Consider the following 23,542-nt stretch of genomic DNA (forward strand, 5'->3'; position numbering starts at 1 on the left):
TCTGTGTGGTGTATGGATTTATGTGACTGAGCCATGCTCCCCTCCACTCTGCAGTCTCTCAGGCCTGGCCTGGGGACTTTGGGGAGGTGCTGGGAAGACAGGGGCCCAGAGCTGAACCCAGAATAGTTATCATCTGGAATCCCCTTCTGGAATCTTGGGGTAGGACCCGGGAGGGGGAAGAGGAGGGCTGGTCCCCTCCCAGCAGTGAGGCTGTGGGGAGGCACAGCTGTATGCACATCTGGCTGTTGGAAATGTCAGAGATTGGGATGTCACAGAGTGAGTGAGAGCAGGAGGCTCAAGGTGTGGAGATTAACTTGGTCATGAAGGTGCCGATCTTGCCCACTACCCACCATCCTCCTTCACCCAGCTCGTCATCATAGATTCGTTCAGTCTTCCATGGAGCAGCAAGGCCTGCTGTATGCATAGCCAGGGCCCTAGGGGCAATGAGAGGCCTAACATGGCCCCTAACCATGAATCACAAAGGTGGATATATGTGGGGACTGCAGTGGGCATGGAGAACCCAACTAGGGTGGGCCGTAGGATTCATGTAGCTGAGAGTGGACCTAGCAGGCTGGCCAGCAAGGTGGGGCTCACTGAGGGTGGCTGGACAGTGTGTTACCTGAATTCAGAACCCAGGGCTGCCACTTGCCAGCTATGTGACCTTGGGCAAGTTATTATCTCTCAGAGCCTCTGTTTCCTCATCTATAAAGTGGGACTAACTGATACTGTATTGTTGCAAAGCACAACTATTGTTGTATAGCAAATTACCCCAAAAGTTAGTGGTTTAAAATAACAAACATTCCATTATCTCAGTTTCTGTGGGTCAGGAATCTTGACACAGTTTAGCTAGGTACCTCCTGCTTAATGTCTCTTGGGAGGTTACAGTCCAGTTGTTGGCTGGGGCTGTGGTCTCATCTGAAGGGTTGTCTGGAGGGGGATCCATATCCAAGCTTACTCACGTGGTTGTTGGCAGTCCTTGGTCCCTTGCCACATGGGCTTCTGCACATGGTTCCCTCACAACATGGCAGCTGGCTTCCCCCCAGAGACAGAAACCCAAGAGAGGCAAGAGAAAGTAACCAAGATGGAGGCTGAAGGTTTTTGATACCCAGTCTTGGGCATGACATCCCATTACTTTAGCTGTATTCCATTCATCCATAGCTAGCTGCTAGGTCTACTCCCTATGCAAAGGGACAGGGTTGCAACAGGGGATGACTGCCAGGAGCGGGGAAGTGGGAATCATTGGGGCCATCTTGGAGGCTGCTTCCTCCAGACACCTGCCTTGCAGGGACTGGGAGGGTGAGGTGAGGTCGCATGTGAGGGACATCTGATGCAGTATTTGATACCAAAGAAAGGATCAACTGTCACGACCTTCCTTTTCTCCTTTTTCCTGCAGGCAAGTGGGGAACAGGTTCTTAGGCATGCGGTGTGGGTGGGATCCTGGCGCTGGGCAATGAAGGAAGCTGTCCTTTTAGTTCCCTCTTTCTCTGATTTCTGCACAGGACACCAGAAAGGGCAAGGCACAGAGTGGGTACTCCCTGGACACTTGCCAGTTGGTCAGTGGATTGAAGAATCGAACAGTGGCCGTTCGTTCAACAACTCATATTGAGCACCTGCTCTGTGCTCTGAGCTAGGCACTGGGGAAACAGCAGTAAAAAAGACAAGTGTTTCTGCCCCCGGGAGGCTCAGGGTCCATCAGGGAGACAGACACGAATAACCCTGCAGCCTTTCCTCCCCAGAAAGCTGCACCGCAGAGCACAGAAAATGGTCCCATTGACTCTCTTCTCAACCATTCTGGGCGTGGAGAAGACAGATCAGTGCACTGCGTACAGTGGGTAACACAGGGCCTTTGCACTGAATTCTGTGGAGGAACCAGAGTTGAGAGAGGCTGCTTGGATGCTGGAGGCTCTGTTAGGGGTGTATGGGTGGAGTCCCTGGGGGTCCATAGCAGGGCCCTGAAGCTGGTCTGCGGCCAGAGAGACTTCTGGGAGAAAGCGGGCTTTAAAATCAAGGTCTGAAGGATGAGTGAAAGGCAGGTACATAGGTGGGAAAGACAGAAGGGTTCCCAGCAGAGAAGTGAGCTTGGACCAAGCCTGGAGGTAAGAGGCACATGAGGGAAGTGGGCCCCTTTAAGGACCCCAAAGAAGGTCACATGTGCCCTGTTTTACTATCATCTCTCTCACTGAAACCCCCTCCCTACCTGCTTTCCCACCCTGCTTTCCCAGTTTGAACTGGCTCCCACAGTATTTACCCCCGAGAGAGAGTCCTGTTCCATGCATGCATGTAAGCTAGTCTAAATCAGGACTACCTTGGCAATCCAGGATTAGGGTGTTTGGGATAAGATAAAACCGGAGTGTCTGGCCTCCCACTGGGCTGAAAAGAGCTGGTCATTTCCTACAGTGGTGTTTATTGCTTTTATAAGAAAAAATAAGACCTTATGTTGGGATCAGGTGTTCAAGTTTGCAAAATTCTTTCATATCTATGAACTCCCTGGGTCCTCACACAGCCAGGAGAGGTGGGCAGGGCAGCTAAGATGACCCTGTTTTACAGAGAAAGAAATCAAGGTCCAGAGAGGTGAAGTGACTTGCCCGAAGTCACACAGCAAGTCTGTGGCATGGCCAGGATTTGAACCTAGGGCCTCCTGACTCCAGGGCTCATGCTCTTTGCCCCCCCGACGCCCATTGTCCAGAAAGTGAGAAATCCCTCCTCATAGGAGATGCAGACAAGCATGGCAGCACTGGGGGTCGGGGTCACAGACTCAGAGCAAGGCGATCCTGAACACAGTGAGGTTCCGTGTTGAAAGACGGGTGGGACTCGGAGAGGTGGAGGTGGGAGGTGGGGCAGGGAAAGAAGCTATGTGGCGGGGAGGGGCGAATAGCTTGAGCAGAGGTGTGGAGGTACGAGAATACAGATCGATGTCAGTAGCATGAATAATTATTATTGTTATAGAATAAGTATTAATAAGCTAATCATTCTTAATTATTAATGTAATTATTAGCTGTTGTATATAATAATAATAATTATAATAATCATCATTATTATAGCAACCACTTACTGGGTTAGTTTTACATACATCATCTCATTTAATCCTGACAAGAATCCCATGAAGAAGGTCTGCCCTGACCCCCATTTTACAGGTGAGAAAAGCGAGGCTCCAGACATCTCACAGTTAGTAACAGAGTTCAGATCAGGGCTCTTTACTCTGGCTGGGTAACTACACTTCTGATGACCTGTGTCCTAGTGGCTCTGGGGACAGAATGAAGACCCCGCCTGTTAAGTCACATACAGTTTGGTCATTGTCACTAGTATTGTCTCTTCCTGTCTTCCTGTCTCTCCTTGGCAGCCCAGCTCAGTCCAGCCTGGGCATTCAGGGCTCTGCCAGGATGGTTCTGGGGCAGAGCTTGGCTGGGGCAGTGGGGAGGTCACTCTGGAGGCTGCATTGTGTCTCGGCATCTCCCCCTGGGACCCCACTGAGAAGCAGGAATGTGGTCCAGAGCTAGCTGAGGGTCACCTGGAGGGCTGGCCAGGCTGGTGTCTGGCACCTCATAAATGCCCAGGAGGAATGGGCTCTATGGGGGAGTTTCCATTGTGTCAGCAGCAGCCTTGCCTGAGGGGGGGTGCCCCCACTGTGGCTCCCGAGAAGCTTGCAAACCTGTCACTAAAGGGGGCCTCCCCGAGAGCTCTGCTGGAAGCCGGATGGGGAGACTTGGGCTCCATCCAGGACCACTGACTGCTGAGGGAGTAGCGTCCCAGCGTCTTGAGGCCCTTTGCCGTGGCTATTGGCCCGGCTGGGACTGGCCAGAGCCTCCTCCATGCAGCCTTTCCCCACTACGCCTGCCATCTTGGACTCATGGGGAAAATGGGCTCTAGTATTAGATGCTGACTAGGGTAGCAGCATTGGAAGATGAGGGTTCAAGCCCCAGCTCTGCCACTTAATTGCTGTGTGAGTTCAAGCAAGTTGGTTAACCAGTCTGAATCGTAACTCATCCATAGAATGGAGACCTTAAGGGTCAAAGTGTCTGTTGAAGTGCAGGGAGAGAGCCCTTTTGGATGGTGTAGGGAAGAAGCTTTGCCCCAGCAAAAGCTTTGCCCCCGCTCAGCCGCCCCTCTGGCCCTTGATATCAGAGCTGTGCTCAGGTTAATTCTCATTCTGCTTTCTCTCCTCCCTCCCCCCAGACCATAATGCAAGCTGAGGTGGAGCAGGAAGATGGTGGGCAAGGACAGCAGGGGTTGGGGAGGTGGCAAACATCCTGGTGAGGACCACCATGTTGGATGCCTCAGAGGGCACCGTTCCTCTTGTAGTCTGTGTGAATGGCGCCCCCTGGAGGCAGGCAGGGAGGGCCTTCGTGGCTTTAAGTGGTGGCCCTGGCCCTTGTTTAAGGAGAAGTGTGGAGGCCAGGCCAGGGCCTTGGGTGGAGGCCGGGAGGACGGGAGCGGGCAGAGCCCAGGCAGGCTTATTTCTTAGGTGGGATTGGCTGGTTGGATGTGGGGTGCTCAATGATTCCACTGGGGCCTGGGAGCATGGGGGGTTGGTGGGCTAGGGTCAGGAGCTGAGCTGGGGGCCTGCCAAGAGGCAGGTGACCATGGTCACTCGAGATACCCAGCAGGCCAGAGAGGGTTTTCACATCATCTCCACAGAGGTGGCTCGGTGGGCGGTGATTACTCAGAGCTGAGTGCAGAGAGAAGGGGCCGAGGACAGCTCCGGGGACAGCCTCGGGAGCCACACTGTGGGCAGGAGGAGGCGGGCACGAGATTTTGCAGGTCCAGGAGTCAGTGAAGGTGCTCTGTAGCTGCCAAAATGGTCCCCTCACACCCGCTTCAGAAGCTTGAGGCTGAGAGTGGCAAGCCCAGCCCGGCTTCGGGGTCTCCTGTTAAATGGTCCACCTCGTGGGCACTGCCGGCCGTGGGTTGATGGGGGCTGTGGTGGTCAGAGATTCCAGCCTCGCTTTCCTCCATCTCGGTGGAGACCTGATTTGTGAGCCGTTGTTGTTGCTTTGGAGGTATTGTTTGTAGACAATAAAGCTCATCTTTTTTAAGTGTACAGTTTGGGGCGTCCTGACAAATGCGTAAGTTGTGGGAGCACTGCTGCAGTTAAGATAAAGAACATTGCCATCACCATAAAAGCTCCCTTTGTGCCCCCCTGTCCTCCTCTTCCCCAGACTCCAGTTCCCACGGAGCTTTCGAGCTCTGTAGTTTTGCCTGTTCCAGAAAGTCCTACAAATGGCATCAGAGCGTAGGTAGGCTTTGAGGCTGGCTTCTCTCACTCAGCATGGTTTTGAGGTTCCCCCTCGTTACGCCATAGCTCGTTCACTGAGATCGCAGAGGGGGACGCCTCGTGTGCACGCCCCACACTTCATACCCAGCCGTGTCGGGGGAGGAGGGCAGTGTGGGCAGCATGGTTTGTGCTGAGTGTGTTCGCGGCCCACACTCAGGTATCGTGAAAGCGGCGTGGCAGAATGCCGAGTCTCCCCCAGTGTGCTACTTGAAATGGTTTTACATGGCTCGCGGATTTACCAGTCGCGAGTCTATTCTAATGTGCATTTAGAAGAGTGTGTCCAGCACACCAAAGCCGTGCTGTCTTGGCTATCGACGCTTCATGGCTAAGCCTGCGTTCGACTGCTGGGGCCTCTCTGTGCCGGCCGGGTGACCGTGGGCAAGCCACTCAGTGTCTCCGCGGCTCGGTTCCTCCACCAGTCGTCCGGGCTGGTGATGCCCCTCCCTCCCTCTTAGAGCCTGCCGGGAGGCTGAAAGCGCTGAGTGTAGTCAACCCCCCGTTCGGGGCAGGGCCTGCAGCGGCATTTGAGAAGTGGCTGCCATTATTTTATTTATTTATTTTTTTTAAAGATTTTATTTATTTATTTGACAGAGAGAGAGCACAAGTAGGCAGAGAGAGAGGGAGAAGCAGACTCTCCACTGAGCAGGGAGCCCGACGCGGGGCTTGATCCCAGGACCCTGGGATCATGACCTGAGCTGAAGGCAGCCGCTCAACCGACTGAGCCACCCAGGCGCCCCAACTGCCGTTATTATTAGATGTGTGTGGCCCATGTGGCTGGGCGTGTGTCTTACGCGTGCTGTTCCGTTCATCCCCGTGGACGTATGTGTGTGTGCACAGTACGTGTGTACATGTGTGATTCCTGGCCCAAGGGATGAGGGAAGGCCTAAGTCTATGTCTCCTAGGGTCTGGAGTACCTTCACGTGCCCATAGGTGTCTGTGTGTGCCGATGAATGTGCCTTTTTGAGGCCACATGTCTGGGTGTCCATTGTGTCCCCAGGGTCCAGGGTTTCCCTAACCTTCCTTCTCCATCTGTTTTGCTGTCAGCCAGGGTGGCTGGGCCTGTGCTACCCTTGCCTGTGGAAGGGAGGCCTGGGGGAATGGTCCTGCCAGGGCCTGGGTCTCGGGCCCCTGGGTGTCTCCACCATATTTGCCCAGAGCCGGTGTTTTCTGGGTCTTTATGCAGGACCCTAGGACCCCACCCAGGATGGGTGGGAAGGAGAGGAAGCATTTTGAAGGAAGCTGAGGTCCTGCGGTTGGTCCATGGATTCCGAGTAGAGGTTGGGGAAGAGTCCCATGGGAGAGGCTGTAATCAGCTGCTGGGCCCAGCAGGTTTAAAAAACTGCTTTTAAGAGGTGTGTTGACATACGCTCAACCACGTGTGTTCAGAGTGTACAATTGGGTGGGTTTTTACATATGTATACACCCATGAAATTGTCACCACGATCCAGATGGTGAACATATCCATCATCCCAAACATTCCCTTGTGCCCCTTGGCAATCCCTCCCTCTCTCCCCCACCATCCCCAGGTGACCTCCAATCTACTTGTTATCACTAGCCCTTAGTGTGCATTTCCTAGATCTGGACAAATGGAACAGGGTGTAGGTGGGAGGGGGGGTTGAAAGGAACAGAGGCCCTGCAGTTACTCCATGGATTACGTTTGCTTATTTTTTAAAAACTGGCTTATTTCACTCAGCATAATTATTTCGAAATTCATTCATGTTGCCACTCATATCAGTAGTTCCTTCCTCGTTTACTGATCAGTAATATTCCACTGTAGAGCCGTGCCACAATCTCTAATCCATTTACCCAGCAGATATTTTTTGAAACCAGCAGTCAAGCTGTGCCTGAGGCTGGCCTGATCCCAAAGAGCACCTCTCCCAGGCAGGGCACCTGTAGGTTCCCTTTGGCCACCCTTTGCCCTTCACCCCAACCATTCCCTTCCCTGGAATGACCTCTCCTGCTCTGCACTATCCAGGGACCACTCAGCCTCTTCCCAGACTGACTGGGTCTCCTCTGAGCAATTCCAGCCTTCATTGCTTGGTGGCTTTAAAGGCCTTGAGTACTGTTCTGTGATTCTAGTCTTTTCTCCTTAGTGAGAGCAAGGGGAGCTCCTCCTGTTCCAACCCCGCCTCCCACACACAGGATGTCTGGCTGGCCATGGACCATGGACACTGGTGTCTGGGGCCCTTTGGGAAGAAGGAAGCAAAGATGCAAAGTGATGCAAAGTGATGCAAACGTGGCCTGGACTAAAGTCTGGGTCTTCCTAGCTCAGGACATTCCTCTCTCCATCTCTCCTCCCTTCCTGTCTTCCTCTCCTTCCTGGAAAACTCTCCTCCTCTTTAGGGAGTGGAAGACCTCTGAGCAGGCCTGGTGCTGATTGTGCTTTCTGCATTATTAAGTCGCTACCTTGGAGGAACCAAACTTTTGACACATTCCAGAAGGCCTCTGTCATGTTCTATGGTTTTCTACTTCCCCAACCCCACCTTCCCCATCCTCCATGTCTCTCTTTCCTCAAGTTGATGGCACAGGGCAGGGGCTGCCCTTCCTGATGGACAGGACACAGATCTTGGGGAGGAAATGAACATCTCTCCTTGTCCCCAGCTGCCAAGACTGCATTAACCCTACCAGTGCTGCTGAGACATGTCTTAGGGCTCTAGCTACCCATTGTGCTGAAGCAGGGAAGTGACTTCCCTAAGGTCACACAGCCGATGAGTGACAGACACACAAACCACCTGACACCTTGGCCATGTTCTTTCCTCTCTCTGCCCTGTCTCCTGGACACCAACCCCACATGCTTGTAACGTGCCTTCCCCCGGACCACACCCTGTCCTGTACTCTGTCCTATTTGGGTACGGTAGAGCTATCTGCAGAAGAAAGCAGCGTGCCTCCCCGGCCAGAGGCTCCTGAGGCAGACCCAAGTTCCGTTAGGAAGCCCGGGTACGGAGGCCCACCTGTGTGCAAGATGTGGGCGTGGGTGGTGCAAAGCAGGAAGGCGGCCTGAGGGGGAGGGGGGTGGCCCTGAAGGAGGGAAGCAGCGGGCGTGCTCCTGGGGCTGAAGCTGCAAGGCTGCCCCACCCGCCCTGCTGGTCTCCAAGGGCAGCTCCCAGGTCACCAGTTCATGGCAGCTCAGCCTTGTCAGCCCAGCTCCCATGCCCTCTCCTCCTTCTCCCCTCCTCCAGGAGGCCTTCCTGAGAAGGGACCTGCCGTCCCGTCCTTTCGGCACTAATCACTGTCTGCCATTTTTGTTGTGATTCCTGGGTATGTCCTCTCCTTTCCTGGACTGTTGTCTTCTTGAGAACGGATCCACGTATGCTTCATGCCTCTATGTCCAGTGCCTAGGGCAGGGCTTGGTATTCAGTAGATGCATCATGAATATTTGTTGAATAAAATAAATGATGGTGGTGGTGAGTGGCAGGGCATGGTGGTGGGTGTGGGCAGTAAATGCTGATTTCTCACAAAAGTGGGCGGTGGAGGGTAGATGGTGGGAAATACTGGTGAGTGGCCGCAGCTGTAGTCCGTGGTGGGAGGTGACAGGTGGGGGACCAGTGCCAATGGTGATGGATGCTACACGGTGATAGGTGGTGAAGGGGGGCACGGCGAGAGATGGGGGCCAGTTGTGATGGTGGTGGACGTCCTGGGCCTTGCGCCGCGCCCAGCCCTCTGCCGCTCCAGGGCTCTCTGCCACACTCTGACCTCACGGCTCGTTCCTTTGCAGACTCCATCGGCGGCCCCTTCCCTGTCACCTCTCACCGATGCCACCAAAAGCAGAAGCACTGCCCTCCGGTGCTGCCTGGCGGGGGGCCCCCGGCCACGCCGCTGCTCTTCCACCCGCACACCAAGGGCTCCCAGATCCTCATGGACCTCAGCCACAAGGCCGTCAAGAGGCAGGCCAGCTTCTGCAATGCCATCACTTTCAGCAACCGCCCAGTCCTCATCTACGAGCAAGTCAGGCTGAAGGTGGGGCCTCCCTCGCTGCTCTCTGCGCATCCCCAGGGCTCAGCACTGCCCTCTGTTCCGGCCCTTATGGCACCCTGCCCTTCTCTTGTGCTGCCACTTCTGCCCTTCCTCACCCCTCCTCGTGCTCTGCCCTCTTCCCCCTGTGGGACAAAGAAGGGATGGGGGAGGGGTGTGGCCATGGGGACCACGATGAGCTGTCACCAGACAGTGGGAAGGCTCCCAGAGGAGAGAAAGGAGGCCCGCTGGGGGGTGTGACTCCCCAGGGGAGTCTGCGGGGAGGGGGGTGGCGGTCTGCTGGGAAGGACGCACTCCCTCCCTGCCTGCCGGCCCGGACAGTGCCCTCTGAGGCTCTCTTTCCCATCCAGATCACCAAGAAGCAGTGCTGCTGGAGCGGGGCGCTGCGGCTGGGCTTCACAAGCAAGGACCCGTCCCGCATCCACCCTGACTCACTGCCCAAGTACGCCTGCCCCGACCTGGTGTCCCAGAGCGGCTTCTGGGCCAAGGCGCTGCCCGAGGAGTTTGCCAATGAGGGCAACATCATCGCTTTCTGGGTGGACAAGAAGGGCCGTGTGTTCTACCGCATCAACGACTCGGCTGCCATGCTCTTCTTCAATGGGGTCCGCACGGCCGACCCGCTCTGGGCCCTGGTGGACGTCTACGGCCTCACGCGGGGCGTGCAGCTGCTTGGTGAGTGCCCGCTCCCTGCGCCTCCGGGTGCTGGGGTCTGACGCAGCTCCATTCCATCAGGCACGGGGACCCCTCCCCCACTGGCAGGGCCCCAAGGCCAAGTGGGCACGGGGACAGCTCTGGGAGCCTTCGTGTGCCCTGCAGAGCGCACCCATCCTTCGCGCCCACAGCTGGGACAAGGGGCTCCAGGGTGGGGTTCCTGCCTTCAAGCAGCGCGTAATCGTCATCAGAAACGGCAGCTTCAAAGACCCTCCACCTCCAGGAGGAAATGAATATTAATCATTGACACCACAGTTTAGTGAGCACTTACCACGGGCCAGGCCTTTCTTTACTGCTGTTCTCATAGCAACCCTGGGAGGCTGACTCTGTTAGTGGGGCCCGTGGAGGCGAGACTCAAGCTCAGGGAGGTTGAGTCATTGGCCCCAGCAGGCGCAGCAGGTGAGTGGGGGGGGGCTAGCACTCAGTCACAAGTGAGCCCCTGGCCCCTGGGCTTGGCAGCCCCCCAGGAGGCCCAACCCCATCCTAATGCTTCTTGCAAGGATGTAGTGAAAGGGGTCGGGGGGAGAGCAGAAGGCACTAGGGTGGCTAAGACTTTTCTGGCCGCTCCTGGGTGCCCAGTGTGAGTAGGTCGGCTTCAGGGGAGTGAGAGGGCATCCATGCTGTGGGAGGCAAGGAGGGGCATCAGAAGGCAGCCTGGGGTGCTAAGGTGCCGTGCTTCCTGGCGAGGGCACATGTGACTCTAAAGTGCCAGGGCTGGAAGGGGCCTTGGAGAGTCTCAGGCTTCCTAGGGTCACACACGGACTTGGTGGCTGAGTTGGGACTAGAATCCAGGTCACCTGACTCCCAGTCTAAGATCACTCTCAGCTTGCTCACTTGTGCACGTGCTGACAAGTGTGTGTGCGTGCACATACGCAGACTCTGGGTACACATCAGCTCGTGGGCAAAGTGGTTGTATCTCCACGCAGAGCCTGTAGAAGCCTCAGCTTTCCCATCTATGAAATGGGTTGGTGGGAAGATGAAGGGAAATTCAAGAGGCTGTAAGTAAAGCACACAGCACAGTCAATGTCTGGCCTGAGCTTGCTCTTCCCAGCTCCCATCCCTGCCCCCTTCTCCCCGCGGACAAAAACGCCATGAGGCTGTGGAAAACCCTTTTTTTTTCCTTTTGTTCCTCTCTGGCTTCAGAGTCAAGAAACAGTGAAGCTCTTTTCAAAATACCTTCATTTGAGTAAAAAAGACAGTGAAAGTAAAAACAAATGAGTAATTGTCAGAAGCCTTTCTGTTGACTTCCAAACATCAGGAGGCTATTTTTATTAATTAATAGTTTGGGAACTTTCTGTTTTTCAACTCAATACAAGTGTTTCTGCATTCACGTGGACAAGTTTAAGAGCCTGAAAGCAGGCTCTTCCAAGTCTTACTGAGTGAAGAAGGGAGCCCAGGCTGCCTGAGAAGGATCTGCTTTCCTTTCACTCTGTGAAATGGGTGCTCCCATGGGGCCTCTTACCTCCTGGAGGCAGAAAGGGCAGTGGTTATGCCCCAGGTGGGCTCCTGGCCTCACCCTGTAATAGCTGTGGGGCCTCAGTTTCCTTATCTGTAAAAAGGGCTAGGTAATAATAAATAACTGTTTCAGGGTTTTTTTTTTTTTTAAGATTTTATTTATTTGACAGAGAGAGACACAGAGAGAGAGGGAACACAAGCAGGGGGAGTGGGAGAGGGAGAAGCAGGCTTCCTGAGGAGCAGAGAGCCTGACGCGGGGCTCGATCCCAGGACTCTGGGATCATGACCTGAGCCGAAGGCAGATGCTTAATGACTGAGCCACCCAGGCGCCCCTCAGGGTTCTTTTGGAGGCTTAAAGAGCCGAGTTATGTGAAGCAGGTAGGTCCTCAACTACCGTCAGTCTTCCCTACCCATCCTGGAGAGGGTGAAGCTTAACCTAAGGTTCGAGTGAACACCTTCAGCTGCTCTGATATCCTTAGGGCCTCACACTTCCAGGCACTGGAGTTCCAGAGCCTGAGTCTATGCTCCAGCCTGGACACTTCTGTCTGAGCCTCAGGCTTCTCTTCTGTAAAGAGGTCGTGAATACTGTGACTTCGCCCAGGGCTGGGCCACGTGGCAGGAGACAGAAGTATCTCAGCTCTTAAAAAAAGTTATAGGCTTGTTGGGACGGGGGTAAAGGAAGTAGGGACAGCATTCCTGCTTTCCCCTTTCCTAGCAAAGAATGCCTTTTCCTACAGTCCCCAAAGGTCAAAAATCCCACTCCGGCATTAAGGCCCAGCTCAAGAGCCACCTCCTCCCTGAAGCCTTTTGGAGCTGAGTTCTTTTCTCTCTTTCTTATGTCCCACCACATGGTGCCTGGGCTTCTCTCAGCACTGAGGCACTGGCTGAGCTTTTTGGTCCATCCATAGGTCTTGCACAAGACGGGGAAAGGCTTTGAGGGTGAAACCGTGTCTTACCCCGCTGGATGTCTCTCCAGAGTAGAACCTTGTGTCTGGTGTGTGGAGGACACCAAGGCTTATTTGGGAGCTCGGTAGGGGAGAGTGGTGGGAAGGGCGGGTAACTTGTTAGATGAAGGAAAGTGGTGGGGAGTGAGGTAGACCCAGCCTCGCTCACAGATAGCCCAGCCTCACTGGGAAATTAGGGAGACAAAGCAAGCGCTCCAGACGCAATCAGAGCATAACCCAAGAGAAGACAGTAAATTGTTTAGTGCTGTAGTCATAGGATCCTTTCCATCTGCCGAGATGGTTTCCATCCAGCTATGTCATTTAACCTCAGCAGCTGGCCCTGGACAGAGTGTTTTTCATCCCCATTTGTCAAGAAGAAAATTGAGACCCACGGAAGGCTTGGCTTGCCCAGGTAGGGAGGTGGTGGGGCTGGGATTTGAACTGGGTGTTCTGATGCCAAAAGCAGTACCTTCCCCAATAAACCTCCAGCAGGTTTAGTATAGAGGGAGGCAGTAAGTCAGAGGAGGCTGAGGTCAGTGAGGGAAGTTGGAGCCAGGAAGGCTTCTTGGAGAAGGGGGCTTAGGCTGGGTCCAGAAGTTCCAGGAAGGGCTGGGAAGGGGGTGGTAAAGGGGACATGCTAGGTGAGATGGGGCTTCCAAACCTCCAGGGCCTAGAGAGTGGCCTGGAGGGTGATCTGACGGGTCCCACCTTGGGGCACAGCCCAGGTGGTCTCACTGGGCCTGGCCCTATTACCCCTCTTGGACTATAAATGGGTTTTCAGGCAGTATTTTCAGTTGCATCTGGATCTCCCAGCAGGCTCCTCTTGGTACTTCGGATAAGGCCGAGGCCCCAGCAGATTCCTGTCCGAGCTGTAAATCACCATAATCCCTGGGCATTTTCAAACACTGATGATGGCCCCTGAATTCAATTAGGAGATTAAAATATCTCTTTGTTTTGTTCTTCTGAAACGGATTTCTTTTTTGTGTAAAAACAAAAGAGATCCATCTAAGATATCTTTGGAGGTAGGCACGCTGCTCTACACCCTCATTCGGTGGCCTCCCCTCTGGGATCCGCCTGCTGCCCCGTCCCAGGGTCAGTGTCCTTCCCTGTCCTCCTCACTGCCTACCCCCCCATCAACCCTCCACCGCCGTGGCCCGGATCCCTCAGTGCCTCTGGCTTTCCCTGTGCTCCCTCCTCAGCCAGTTTTGAGTTTCTCCATTCCGAGAGGTCGCTCTCTGCCTTGGCAGCTCTGAAGACGGGCTTTCTTTCCTTTGGTGATTACCTCCCAAACCAGTGTCTCATCTACAGGGACTTCCTGCTAGACCTGCCCCCTCCTTTCCTGCCTGTCTCTGGGACCTATGGCCAAAACCCTCCAAACCCTGCCTGGCCCATATCTGCTCTTCAGATCAGAGATATCCTGGGGTACCTGGCACCTAGCAGATATGCAAGTCAGGCCATGGACAGATTGACTGTCTCTCCTGATAGAGCGCAGGCAGGGGCTGAGTGACAACTCCAGGCGGGTGCTCCGTCCCACCCCCCACTGCCCTAACATAAGCCAGGCCCCCCGGGGTCCACACCATGGCCCCTGCAGGCCTGCCTCATGCCTTCCAGGCTCCCTGATATGCTGGAGTTTGGGAGATCATCTCTTGCCTCGGGGTGCCCTGGCCCAGGCCTGGGCTGGTAATTCCAAGAATAACAGCTTCCTACCTCCAGGAAGAGGGACCTGCCAGCAACCAAATAAACACAAGTTTTATGGGGTGATTAATACTTGGAGAGATAAGGTCCTATCCCAGTTTTTCAAGGTCTCCCTGCTCTCAGAAATGTTGGCTAGGGAAGAGCAGCTGTGTGGGTCCTGGCAGAAAGCTGGTGAACCAGGACTTCACTTTTAGGGTCCCCTGATACCCCTGTGTGCCCACCACAGCCTGGGTACTGTGCAGGGCGGGGGGAGGGGAGGCACAAGATTTGAAAATCCAGCCCCTCTCCTTGAAGAGTGTTTATTTTGGGGGACACACCATCTAACTGCTCTGAGGTGACCTAAATCCAGTTCTGCAGGGAAATGTAGCTAAAGAGTAAAACCGTGTGTCAGGGTGGTACAGCCGGGGAGCGATCCAGGACTTTCTGTAGGAGATGAGTTTCGAGTCAAGAACCAAACAAGGTGAAATGAAGAGACTGGTTGGGGTTGGAGCGGTTCAGGCCGGACGGGAGGGGTGTGCATAGGCACAGAGGTGGGGAATCAGCCGTCAGGGAACAGAACCTTCAGGGGAGGGAGCAAAGTGAAGAGGTGGTAGGTGACTTGTGGAGAAGGGGGCGTGCACAGGTGGGCATGTGTGCATGCATCACAGGGGAGAGAGCCATGACAGCAGAAAGTTTCTGGCAGCTTCTGTGCTATCAAGTCTTTCAAAAGGAGAAGATGTAGCCCAGAGATGGGAGGGGGCTTGCCCAAATTCTCCCAGCTAGTCAGAAGCCAAGCTGGGCGTGGAATTCATATCTCCCAGGCCCATCTGGGCATAAGGTCAGTGTGAGAAGACATGACCATGTCAAAATGGTAGAGGCTGAGCTCAGGGGGGCATTAGGGGACCACTGAGGGTGGGTTCCCAAGGGCTCATTGGCCTTCTGCTTCATCCTGTCCTAGGCACAGTTTCCCAAGTCCTGGTAATAGAGCCGCCTACTGAGGAGGGAGATGTCGAGAGACCTTCAGTGAGGGTGGCTTTTGGAGGGGCAGGCTGCTGCTGGGCTGGTTTGTGGGCTGGTGGGCCAGCCTGACTTCCCTGCAGTGAGGAGCCTGGGCCCTCTCTGGAGATAAGGCCCTGCGTCAGTCTCCCATTCAGGGTGTGCCTCGGCTCGGTGGCCCGAGGAGCGTGAACCGTGCTGGCCGGCAGAGGACCACACTGCCATCTGGGGCTTCCGTTTCCCAGGCTAAACCAATATTTACCTTCAGCCGTGGCTGCCAGGGGCTCTGAGGCAAATGTTAGTTTAAGGCAGCTGAGTGAAGCTCTGGGGATGGGGGAAAGAGCTGAGGATGCTGCTGGCGATTTCTTCCTCTTTGATAGTTTTCATTTCTTCTTGATTAAAACAAAATTTTGTTGTTCCTCCTGCTTCAGAGACTCTTCCTGGCACTTCTTTCTGCTCACCCCCCAATTCTGCTAATCACATCAGGGCTCAACACCAAGCCCTCCCCTCCACAAGGAAGCCTTCCCTGACCTCCCTGTTCCTCTGACCCTTCCTGCTCCTGACCACCCGAGGCACGTGGAGGTCTAGGTGGTACCAGCAGTTCTGCATCATGTACTGTCCTGCTCTTTTAAGAAGACAGCATAAACGCTTTATATATATTATAAAGAAAGTTATTATTGTACCCATTTTGCAGATATGGAAATAGAGGCTCCGAGAGGTCTGATAACTTGCCCAAGGTCACACAGCTTGGGAGAACTGGGCCTTGGGCCCAGGAACGTGGGCTATAATACTTCCTAGCTTCTCTAAATATGAGTCCCCCTGGCCCCCCTGCTAAGTCTGGGTACCTCCCAGGGGTGGGGAGTTGGCCGTCTTGCATCTTCCATGGTGGAGCTCAGGAGACCTCAGGGTGTCAGGGATCAGTGGCACGTGTTGGGCACAGACAGGCCACCAGGGCCCCAGCAGTGTTGGCTCGGGAAGGGGGGGTGCCCAGCATCCCGATTCAGCGGTGAGTCTGCCTGCCTCATAGTTCCCTGAAGGCTCCTGAGGGCTTCGTCTGGTTCTGTTGTTCGCAGTGCACTCTGGTTGTTTGTTTGTTGTTGTTGTTTTAACCAGAATGAATATATGAAAAGTACAATCATGTATGATTGGCAATATTAGACTGTGTCTAATATCCAGAGATGGCAGTTTCAAAATTTCCACCTACTATCTCTTTGGCCCAAGATACAGTTTTGAGGAGCTTGGAGAGACCTGGGGGGCCCAGGGCGGCGGGGGGTGGGGGGGAGCAGAGGAGCTGGGGCCTTGCAGCATGGGGGACAAAGCCCTCATTTCAGAAGCAGGAGACCTGATTGAATCAAGACTTGACATGGCCACTCACTAGCTGTGAGCAAGCCTTCCAGCCTCTCTGTGCCCCGAGCACCCCATCTGTTATCTGGACATAATTATACATGTGCCATTTATCTCTCAGAGAGTCCGTGAGGTTCACGGATGTGTAAGAGTGTTTACATAAATGGCAAGTGCTGTTGTTTGTAGGTTAAAAAGGAATACTTAACTTAAAAATCCCACCAAATAGACAATTCCCAAGCCAGTCCTCTCCTTAGAAGAGGAAGCCTTAAAACCAAGTCCCTGTATGTGGGTGAAATTCAAACCATGCTATCTAAATTGTTTCTTGGAACAAGATCTATGGTTCTCCAGCTGGGTTCCTTGAGACACTGGGGTTCCAGAGGCATTTTTGAGGCAGCTGAGTTGGCAGGGCTCTGTGGCCTCCTCTTAGAGTTCGACCAGAGCTTTTGCTTCTGTTGGAGAAAAGGATTTCACTGCTTAAAAAAAAAAAAAAAGTTTGAGAACCACTAGACCAGATGAGTCTGAGAATCTATATGTCTAAGATCCTCTGTCTTGGAGATTCCATAAGTCTTAAGTTTTATGTGTGACTCCCAGTGTTTCTGGGACGTTCTACCCCTCCCTCCATGAGCCTCACAAAGTGTTTGTTTCTCCTAGCTTTCCTGGGGTTGGGTTTATATGCAGAGGGTGGAGGCCAGTGTGGGTTTCAGGGCGCTGCCCAGAGGGGTGGGGAAACCCCTTACCCGTCCAAGCCATGTCCCCGCCCTCGGGGCTCCTTCCCCTGCCCCACGCCAGGTGCTGACCAGCAGGAGGATGTTTATGGAGAGAGTAAATGGGCCTCCAGCGCCTTCCAAACAGGGGGCGGCAGATGCCCGCCAGCCAGCCTGCTGCCGTGGGCCGACCCATGGTTAAAGATTAGCCAGCGCTCCGGATGTTCTCCTGAACAAACAAGACTCTCGGGCTGATGGCAGGCCCTGCTTCAAAGGAGCCCCTTGCCTGCCCCTGAGGGCTCCGGCACCAGTGCCCAGGCCCTGCCTTGGTTGCCTTGCACTGGCCAGAGCTGGCCCCGGTGCCCTCAGTCCGGCCCCTCCTCTCCTCCTCTCCCTTCCTTTCTCCCCACTGGCCTCAGATTGTCCCGGGCATTTGCTAGTGCACTTTTCCCACTGAGTGCCTCTCACTTCTGTCAGTTCGAACTCTCTTGTCTGTCAGGGCCCAGGTCAAATCTTGTTTCTTCCAAGAGGCTGTGTGACTCACTGTGAAACAGGAAGGGGACCTCCGCCTTGGTTGGAGAGCCTTATCCTAACGGGGGCATTTATCCTATAGAAGAGAAGGCTCAGAGGGGGCGCCACGGAGCGGATGTGGGATACCTCTGGATCCGTGCCTGGACAGCTTTTCTAACAGTTACAGTTGATCAGAGATAGGGGACAGATAGCCTTGGGCTGTGGTGAGCTTCTTGTCCCCGGGAGCATTCTAGGCAAGGCTGGGTGAGAACTTGGCAGAGAGAAATGGATTTCCTCTGGAGACACTAAGAATTTGGTAGGGAAATTATATTCAAATATTTTCATGCCTCCAAGCTTTGATCCCCGCACAGCCGACTGGCTCCTTGGGGCCCAGGTGCTCGCTTCTGTCTTTACCACTGCCTAGGCCTGGGCATACAGCGCGTCAGTGAGTGGGTGACCCGAGTGCCACCTTGAGGGGAGGAAACCCTGCCCGGGCCTCGCTGCCCTTGTGGGGCCTGGTTATTTCTGCCCTGGCGCAAAGGATCTGCCGGCCACCCCTCCCCGCTGCCAGGAGCTGAAGACTGACAAATTCCTTCCCGAAAGAGGGGACACCGAGAGGGGAGCCAGCCGAGCAGCGTCCCCTGTGGCCTTGTGCCGCTCCCCGCTCCGGGCCCTGCATAAACACCTCCAGAGTGGGCAGCCCTGGGTCCCTGGCCCGAATGGTAGAATTTGTTGCTTCCGAACGGGCCACCCCACTGCTTGGGGTGACAGGTTGCCCTCTGCCCTTTCTCCAAGCTGTGACCCTGGGCTGAGGTTGGCCTCCGGGCTCTCTCCCGTGGCTTTGGGGGCCTGGACCCTTGCCTGGCTTTCCGTCAGCTCTGACCTCTGCTGACCCTTCTGCGGAGGGCGTCCTGCCCAGCTCCTCCGTCTCCGGTGTCACCTATTTCAGGACCTGGCACAGCTGGGTGCACTGAGGGGGTGGTTATTTTGGAGCTTGCTGGAGGCCTGCAGCTGCTCCTGACCCCGAGGGGTGGCCTGGCTGGGAGAGAAGACATACTTGGGCTGGGCACTGGCCCCGGGGATTCCATTTTTAGCTGTTTCCCAGCATCTGCTGTACCTTTTCTCTCTACTCCTCCAAGATTTCAAGCAAGGCCAAAGGGGTCATTTTCCTGCCCCTCCTCCTCTCTCCCCACCCCTTGCTGTTTCTCCTTCCTTCTCTTCTTTCTCCTCTAATCTCCGCTTTGTAGCTTCTCCTTCCTGGTCCTCAGTCAGGGATGCCATTCAGGACCGATGTGAAGTCCTACAGTCAGGTGCAGGACGTTCATTGCCTGGTGCAGGGGGACCTGACTTCGGTTGACAAACAACCCAAGTAAGCACTGGTACCTGAAGTTATCAAGTACCTAGGTCCCAGGGGCCCCCCGACCTGCCTCTGACCCCTGCGTCACCATCACAACACAGTTGTGATTACCCCCATTCTCTAGCTGAGTGACCTGAGGCTGGGAGGAAAGTTGATTCAAGTGCTGGCTTGGACATTTAAACCCAGGCCTGTATCACCCCAGAGCCCATGCACTTTCTTCTGAGCCCTAGGGCATGTAAACAATAACAGTGGGTCATATTAACCTCGTGATTATTATGGGCCAGGTACTCTCCAGGTGCCCTCTGTAGCCGACTACATTTGGACTTCATAGCATCCCTTCTGAGCGGAGTATTAGAATACAGATTTTATGCACCTCAGTAAATGCTGATTTCATGGCTGAAGAAGAGAGGCCCAGAGAGGTTAAGCTATTTATCTAAGGTGATATGGCCAGGAAATGGTGCAGCCAGCATTTCAACCCAGGCTGATGACTTCAAAATCCTTACACTTAACTATGCTTCTGTCCTGCCTACCAGTATATGGATTTGGGTTACTAAAAAACCCCAAATACCCTTAGGTTACATTATGAGAGTTATAGTGTAAATATCAAGGGAGGTGGTGGCCACACTGTGCCTTGAGCTGGTCAGGGAACATCTGGAGTACTGAGTCTGGTTCTGTTTATTGTCCAGGAGGTGGGAAGGTGTGTGGTGGGTCCAAGTATTCCCTGAGGGGAGTTGTTTTCTCCACGGGGCTGCCCCAGAGGTAGTATTGGCACAGAAGGACATTGAAGCTGCGAAGTTACGTAAATCTATCCAAGATATCCTTGGATACAGGGAGGGAGATTTCAGTCTAAGAGAAGGAACCGCTGTCTTAGAGGAGCTCAGCAGTGGCTCGGGTTGCCTGGGAGGCCCAGTAGTGGGCTTATTCAAGTACAGAAAGACCCCTGAAGGGACAGAGCTCAAGGGAGCGCGCATCCAGCCCCATTCAGAAGTCTGTGCTGATGGTCTGCCCAGCTCCATGGGCCCTGGGCTGATTGTCCGGAGTGTGTGTGGGGTGGGGAGAGGAGTGTGGGGGTATATATGTGTGCGAGCCGTGTTCCGGGCTTCTTCCTGTGGGCTCTGGCTGGGCATCTCTGAACCTTTTGTTTTCTAGTCACCCTGCTGTCACTGCCCCTTCGTCTCCATCTCCAACCCTGGAGTCCTCTAAGGCCAGTGCCTGCAATCCCTGAGGGGTGGAGAGCAGGGGCTGTTCCTTGGTGGCCCAGGTCAGCCCATAGCCTCTCCCAGGTCCCCACGACTGTCTCTCAGGCCTCCTCCTCCTGTTTGGGCCTCCTTGCCTCTGCCTCTCTGCAGCCCCCAGCCTCTCTGCACCATCGCGCTCACAGAGTCAATTCCCTGGAATAATTGCATTTTCCGGTTGGCTCCCTTCTTCTTGCCAAGCACGATGCTGGGAAATCCCAACCAGCCAGGCCCCAAGAGGCTTCTCCAGAGAGGGCACGGGGTTTGGGGGAAGGGCCCAGCACCCTCTCCTTGCCGAGACCCAAACAACACTGTTCCTGGAAGGGGCAGGGAGAGAACGAAAGCAAGGAGGCTTTAGAAACTGTCTCTAGATTCAGCAGGAGCTGAGTTCTGGCTTCAGTTGCCCATATCAGTCCAGTCCTCCAAGCTTTGCTTCCACATCGAGCACCCCAGCCATCCTTACCCAGGTCCTGGAGGGAAAGCAGATTCTCCCTTGCAGAGGCTCAGAGAAAAGGCTCCCAGGGAGGGATTGGCTCATGATGTGGTCTACAGTAGCAATAGCCAAATTTGGGGACTATAACTCCCACAGAGGGGAGTTAAATAATAAATAAGGAGGGCCTGAAAGCGAAGAATGTGGTGTCAGGAGTTGGACATACCTTGCTTCTGTCTCGGATCTGCCACTTGGTGGCTGTCACATCACATCTCTCAGCTTTATCTCCATAATGGGAACACTTCCATGGGATGTTTTAAGGATGAAATGCGGGGTAATTCATCATGCATGATGACTTTTATTATAGATAGGACTCCATAAAGTAGGGACATAACACAGCCGTTACAAAAATATGGTGTTGGAAACATGGTTATTGGCATGAAAAGGTGTTCAGGACATATTGGAAAAGCTAGTTTTGAAAAGGAAATCTGTATAGCAGGGTTCTTAGCCTGGAGTCCATGCCCATGGGTGGCTTTATGGGATTCACAGATGTCCTGAAATTATCCACAGAATTTAGGAAGAACAGGTGTTTTTCTGAGGACATAGGTCAAGGTTATCACATTTTCAAAGGGATTTGTTACCCATAAAAGATTAAAAACTACTGGAGTTTACATAGCATGATTCGGTTATTGTATTAGAAAAAGTAACAGGAATATATTGGGAAAAAAAGCTGGAAGGTCTTCACCCAAGTATTAAGAATATTTTTCTCCAGATGGTGGGCCGAGAGGTGATTTTTTTGTTTGTTTGTTTAACGGTCTTTTCTACAAAATAGTCTTACTTGTATGATTAAGAAGAGAAAGGGGTTGATTTCCAGTTAAGTCACTTTCAAAAGGAAATCCTGGATAAATTTACTTAAGTTCTTTCAGCCTCAGTGTCCTTCTGTGGCAATGATAACTCAAGAGGTAATTGTTAGGGTAAGATGAGACCATTTATGCAAAGTTTTTCTGGGGAAGGGGGTTCCCTCTGACCTTCCAGAGGGGTAGAATGTCCACAGTGCTTTCAACTAATATTTACTGCTGTCGACTCAAGTGCTCGGGGATCAAAAGGGAGTTAAGTTAATAATAACAATAAAAAAACTTTTATAAGTGTGCCATGTAGAAGGAATGTTTTTAATTTTGGTGCCCTTCCTTCCAGCCTTGATCCTTTGCTTAAACAAATAGATGTCCTGCGTACTTTGTTTCCCGACCCTGCCCCTGCGCCTCCGTCCTAAGCCTCTTCCATGCTGTTCACGAGGCCTTCGGTATTTCCCGGTGCAGACTGGAAAGGCGGGCGGGAGGAAGCGCGCTGGCCCAGCGGGGCCCGCGTGACGGTCGCCCTGTCTCTCCCCCTCCCTGGCCGCAGACAGCGAGCTGATGCTCCCGGACTGCCTGCGGCCGCGCTCCTTCACCGCCCTGCGGCGGCCGTCACTGCGGCGCGACGCCGACGAGGCGCGCCTCTCCGTGAGCCTGTGCGACCTCAACGTGCCGGCCGCCGACGGCGACGACGCCGCGCCGGCCGCCGGCTGCCCCATCCCGCAGAACTCGCTCAACTCGCAGCACAGCCGCGCGCTGCCCGCGCAGCTCGACGGCGACCTGCGCTTCCACGCGCTGCGCGCCGGGGCGCACGTGCGGATCCTGGACGAGCAGACCGTGGCGCGCCTGGAGCACGGGCGCGACGAGCGCGCGCTCGTCTTCACCAGCCGGCCCGTGCGCGTGGCCGAGACCATCTTCGTCAAGGTCACGCGCTCGGGCGGCGCGCGGCCCGGCGCGCTCTCCTTCGGCGTCACCACGTGCGACCCCGGCACGCTGCGGCCCGCGGACCTGCCTTTCAGCCCCGAGGCCCTGGTGGACCGCAAGGAGTTCTGGGCCGTGTGCCGCGTGCCCGGGCCCCTGCACAGCGGCGACATCCTGGGCCTGGTGGTCAACGCCGACGGCGAGCTGCACCTCAGCCACAACGGCGCCGCGGCGGGTATGCAGCTGTGCGTGGACGCCACGCAGCCGCTCTGGATGCTCTTCGGCCTGCACGGAGCCGTCACGCAGATCCGCATCCTCGGTGAGTGCCTCCCCCGAGCGCCCCTCCCACAGCCCCAGCACCTGTCCCCGGGAAATCGGGGAATCGGGGAAAGGAAAGAGGGCGAGTGCGCCCCGCCCCACTGCCTCGCGCGGGTCTTGCCACCGAGTCACAGGCACCGAAATGAGTTGTGGGCCGGACTCCATCGCCTAGGCCTTGCCTCCAGTCCTCCCAGACGCACCCTGGGGGCGGGCAGAAAAGTGTGGATCACCGAGTTTCACTCTCAGAATCTGATTAACCACGTCCCCACAGATGCATAAACAGCCCAGTGGCCACTTAAAAATGAGAAAAAAGGTTTCCACCAGCAATTAACTTTCTGAGGCTCAGTTTCCATTTCTCCAAAATGGGAATTAAAGTCTCTGCCTCTTAAGGATGGCTGTGTGTCTAGATAAGAAAAAGAGTTTGGTATGTCCGTAGCCAGGTGTTTGTGCAGTGTGGGGGTTGGGAGCCTATAGGGAATCTCTGAGCAGAGGGCCTTGGAGGAAATGGGGTTGCAGAGGTCTGGGCCTTTCTTTCCTGGGTTTGAATGGACAGAGTTTGAATGGACTGGTGGATGTGGACTTGTGAAAGTTATGTTTCTCAGAGTATTCTGTGAGGAAAAGTGGGGGATTCTTTACTGCAGAACTTCTCAGACCCTTTAATATGCAATGTGAATCTTTAAGGAGGGGGGTGGAGGTGGTTATGATGTACAGCTTTTTCTAAACTAATTTGACCAGAAATCTTTTTTTCACAAAGCATCTCCAGGGACCTCTGTTTCCCCAGAGTGCACAGGTTTCTTCAGGTTACTTTGTAAGAGCTGGCCTTCTAAGCAGGTGCAGTACACTGGGCT

General features: G+C 54.4%; 1 protein-coding gene across 3 annotated transcripts in view; it reads left to right on the forward strand.

Moving 5' to 3' along the window:
- The window catches only part of NEURL1 (neuralized E3 ubiquitin protein ligase 1), a 76,855-nt gene that overhangs the window by 47,770 nt on the left and 5,543 nt on the right, over window positions 1–23,542 (forward strand). For all 3 annotated transcript variants that reach the window (XM_032423205.1, XM_032423207.1, XM_032423206.1), the window contains exons 2-4: window positions 8,988–9,229; window positions 9,595–9,916; window positions 22,006–22,695. In XM_032423205.1, coding sequence (XP_032279096.1) covers window positions 8,988–9,229; window positions 9,595–9,916; window positions 22,006–22,695 — 1,254 coding nt within the window. The remainder of the gene's footprint in view (window positions 1–8,987; window positions 9,230–9,594; window positions 9,917–22,005; window positions 22,696–23,542) is intronic.

This window comes from Phoca vitulina, unplaced genomic scaffold (genome assembly GCF_004348235.1).
Source record: "Phoca vitulina isolate PV1807 unplaced genomic scaffold, GSC_HSeal_1.0 scaffold28, whole genome shotgun sequence".
Lineage (NCBI taxonomy): Eukaryota > Metazoa > Chordata > Mammalia > Carnivora > Phocidae > Phoca > Phoca vitulina.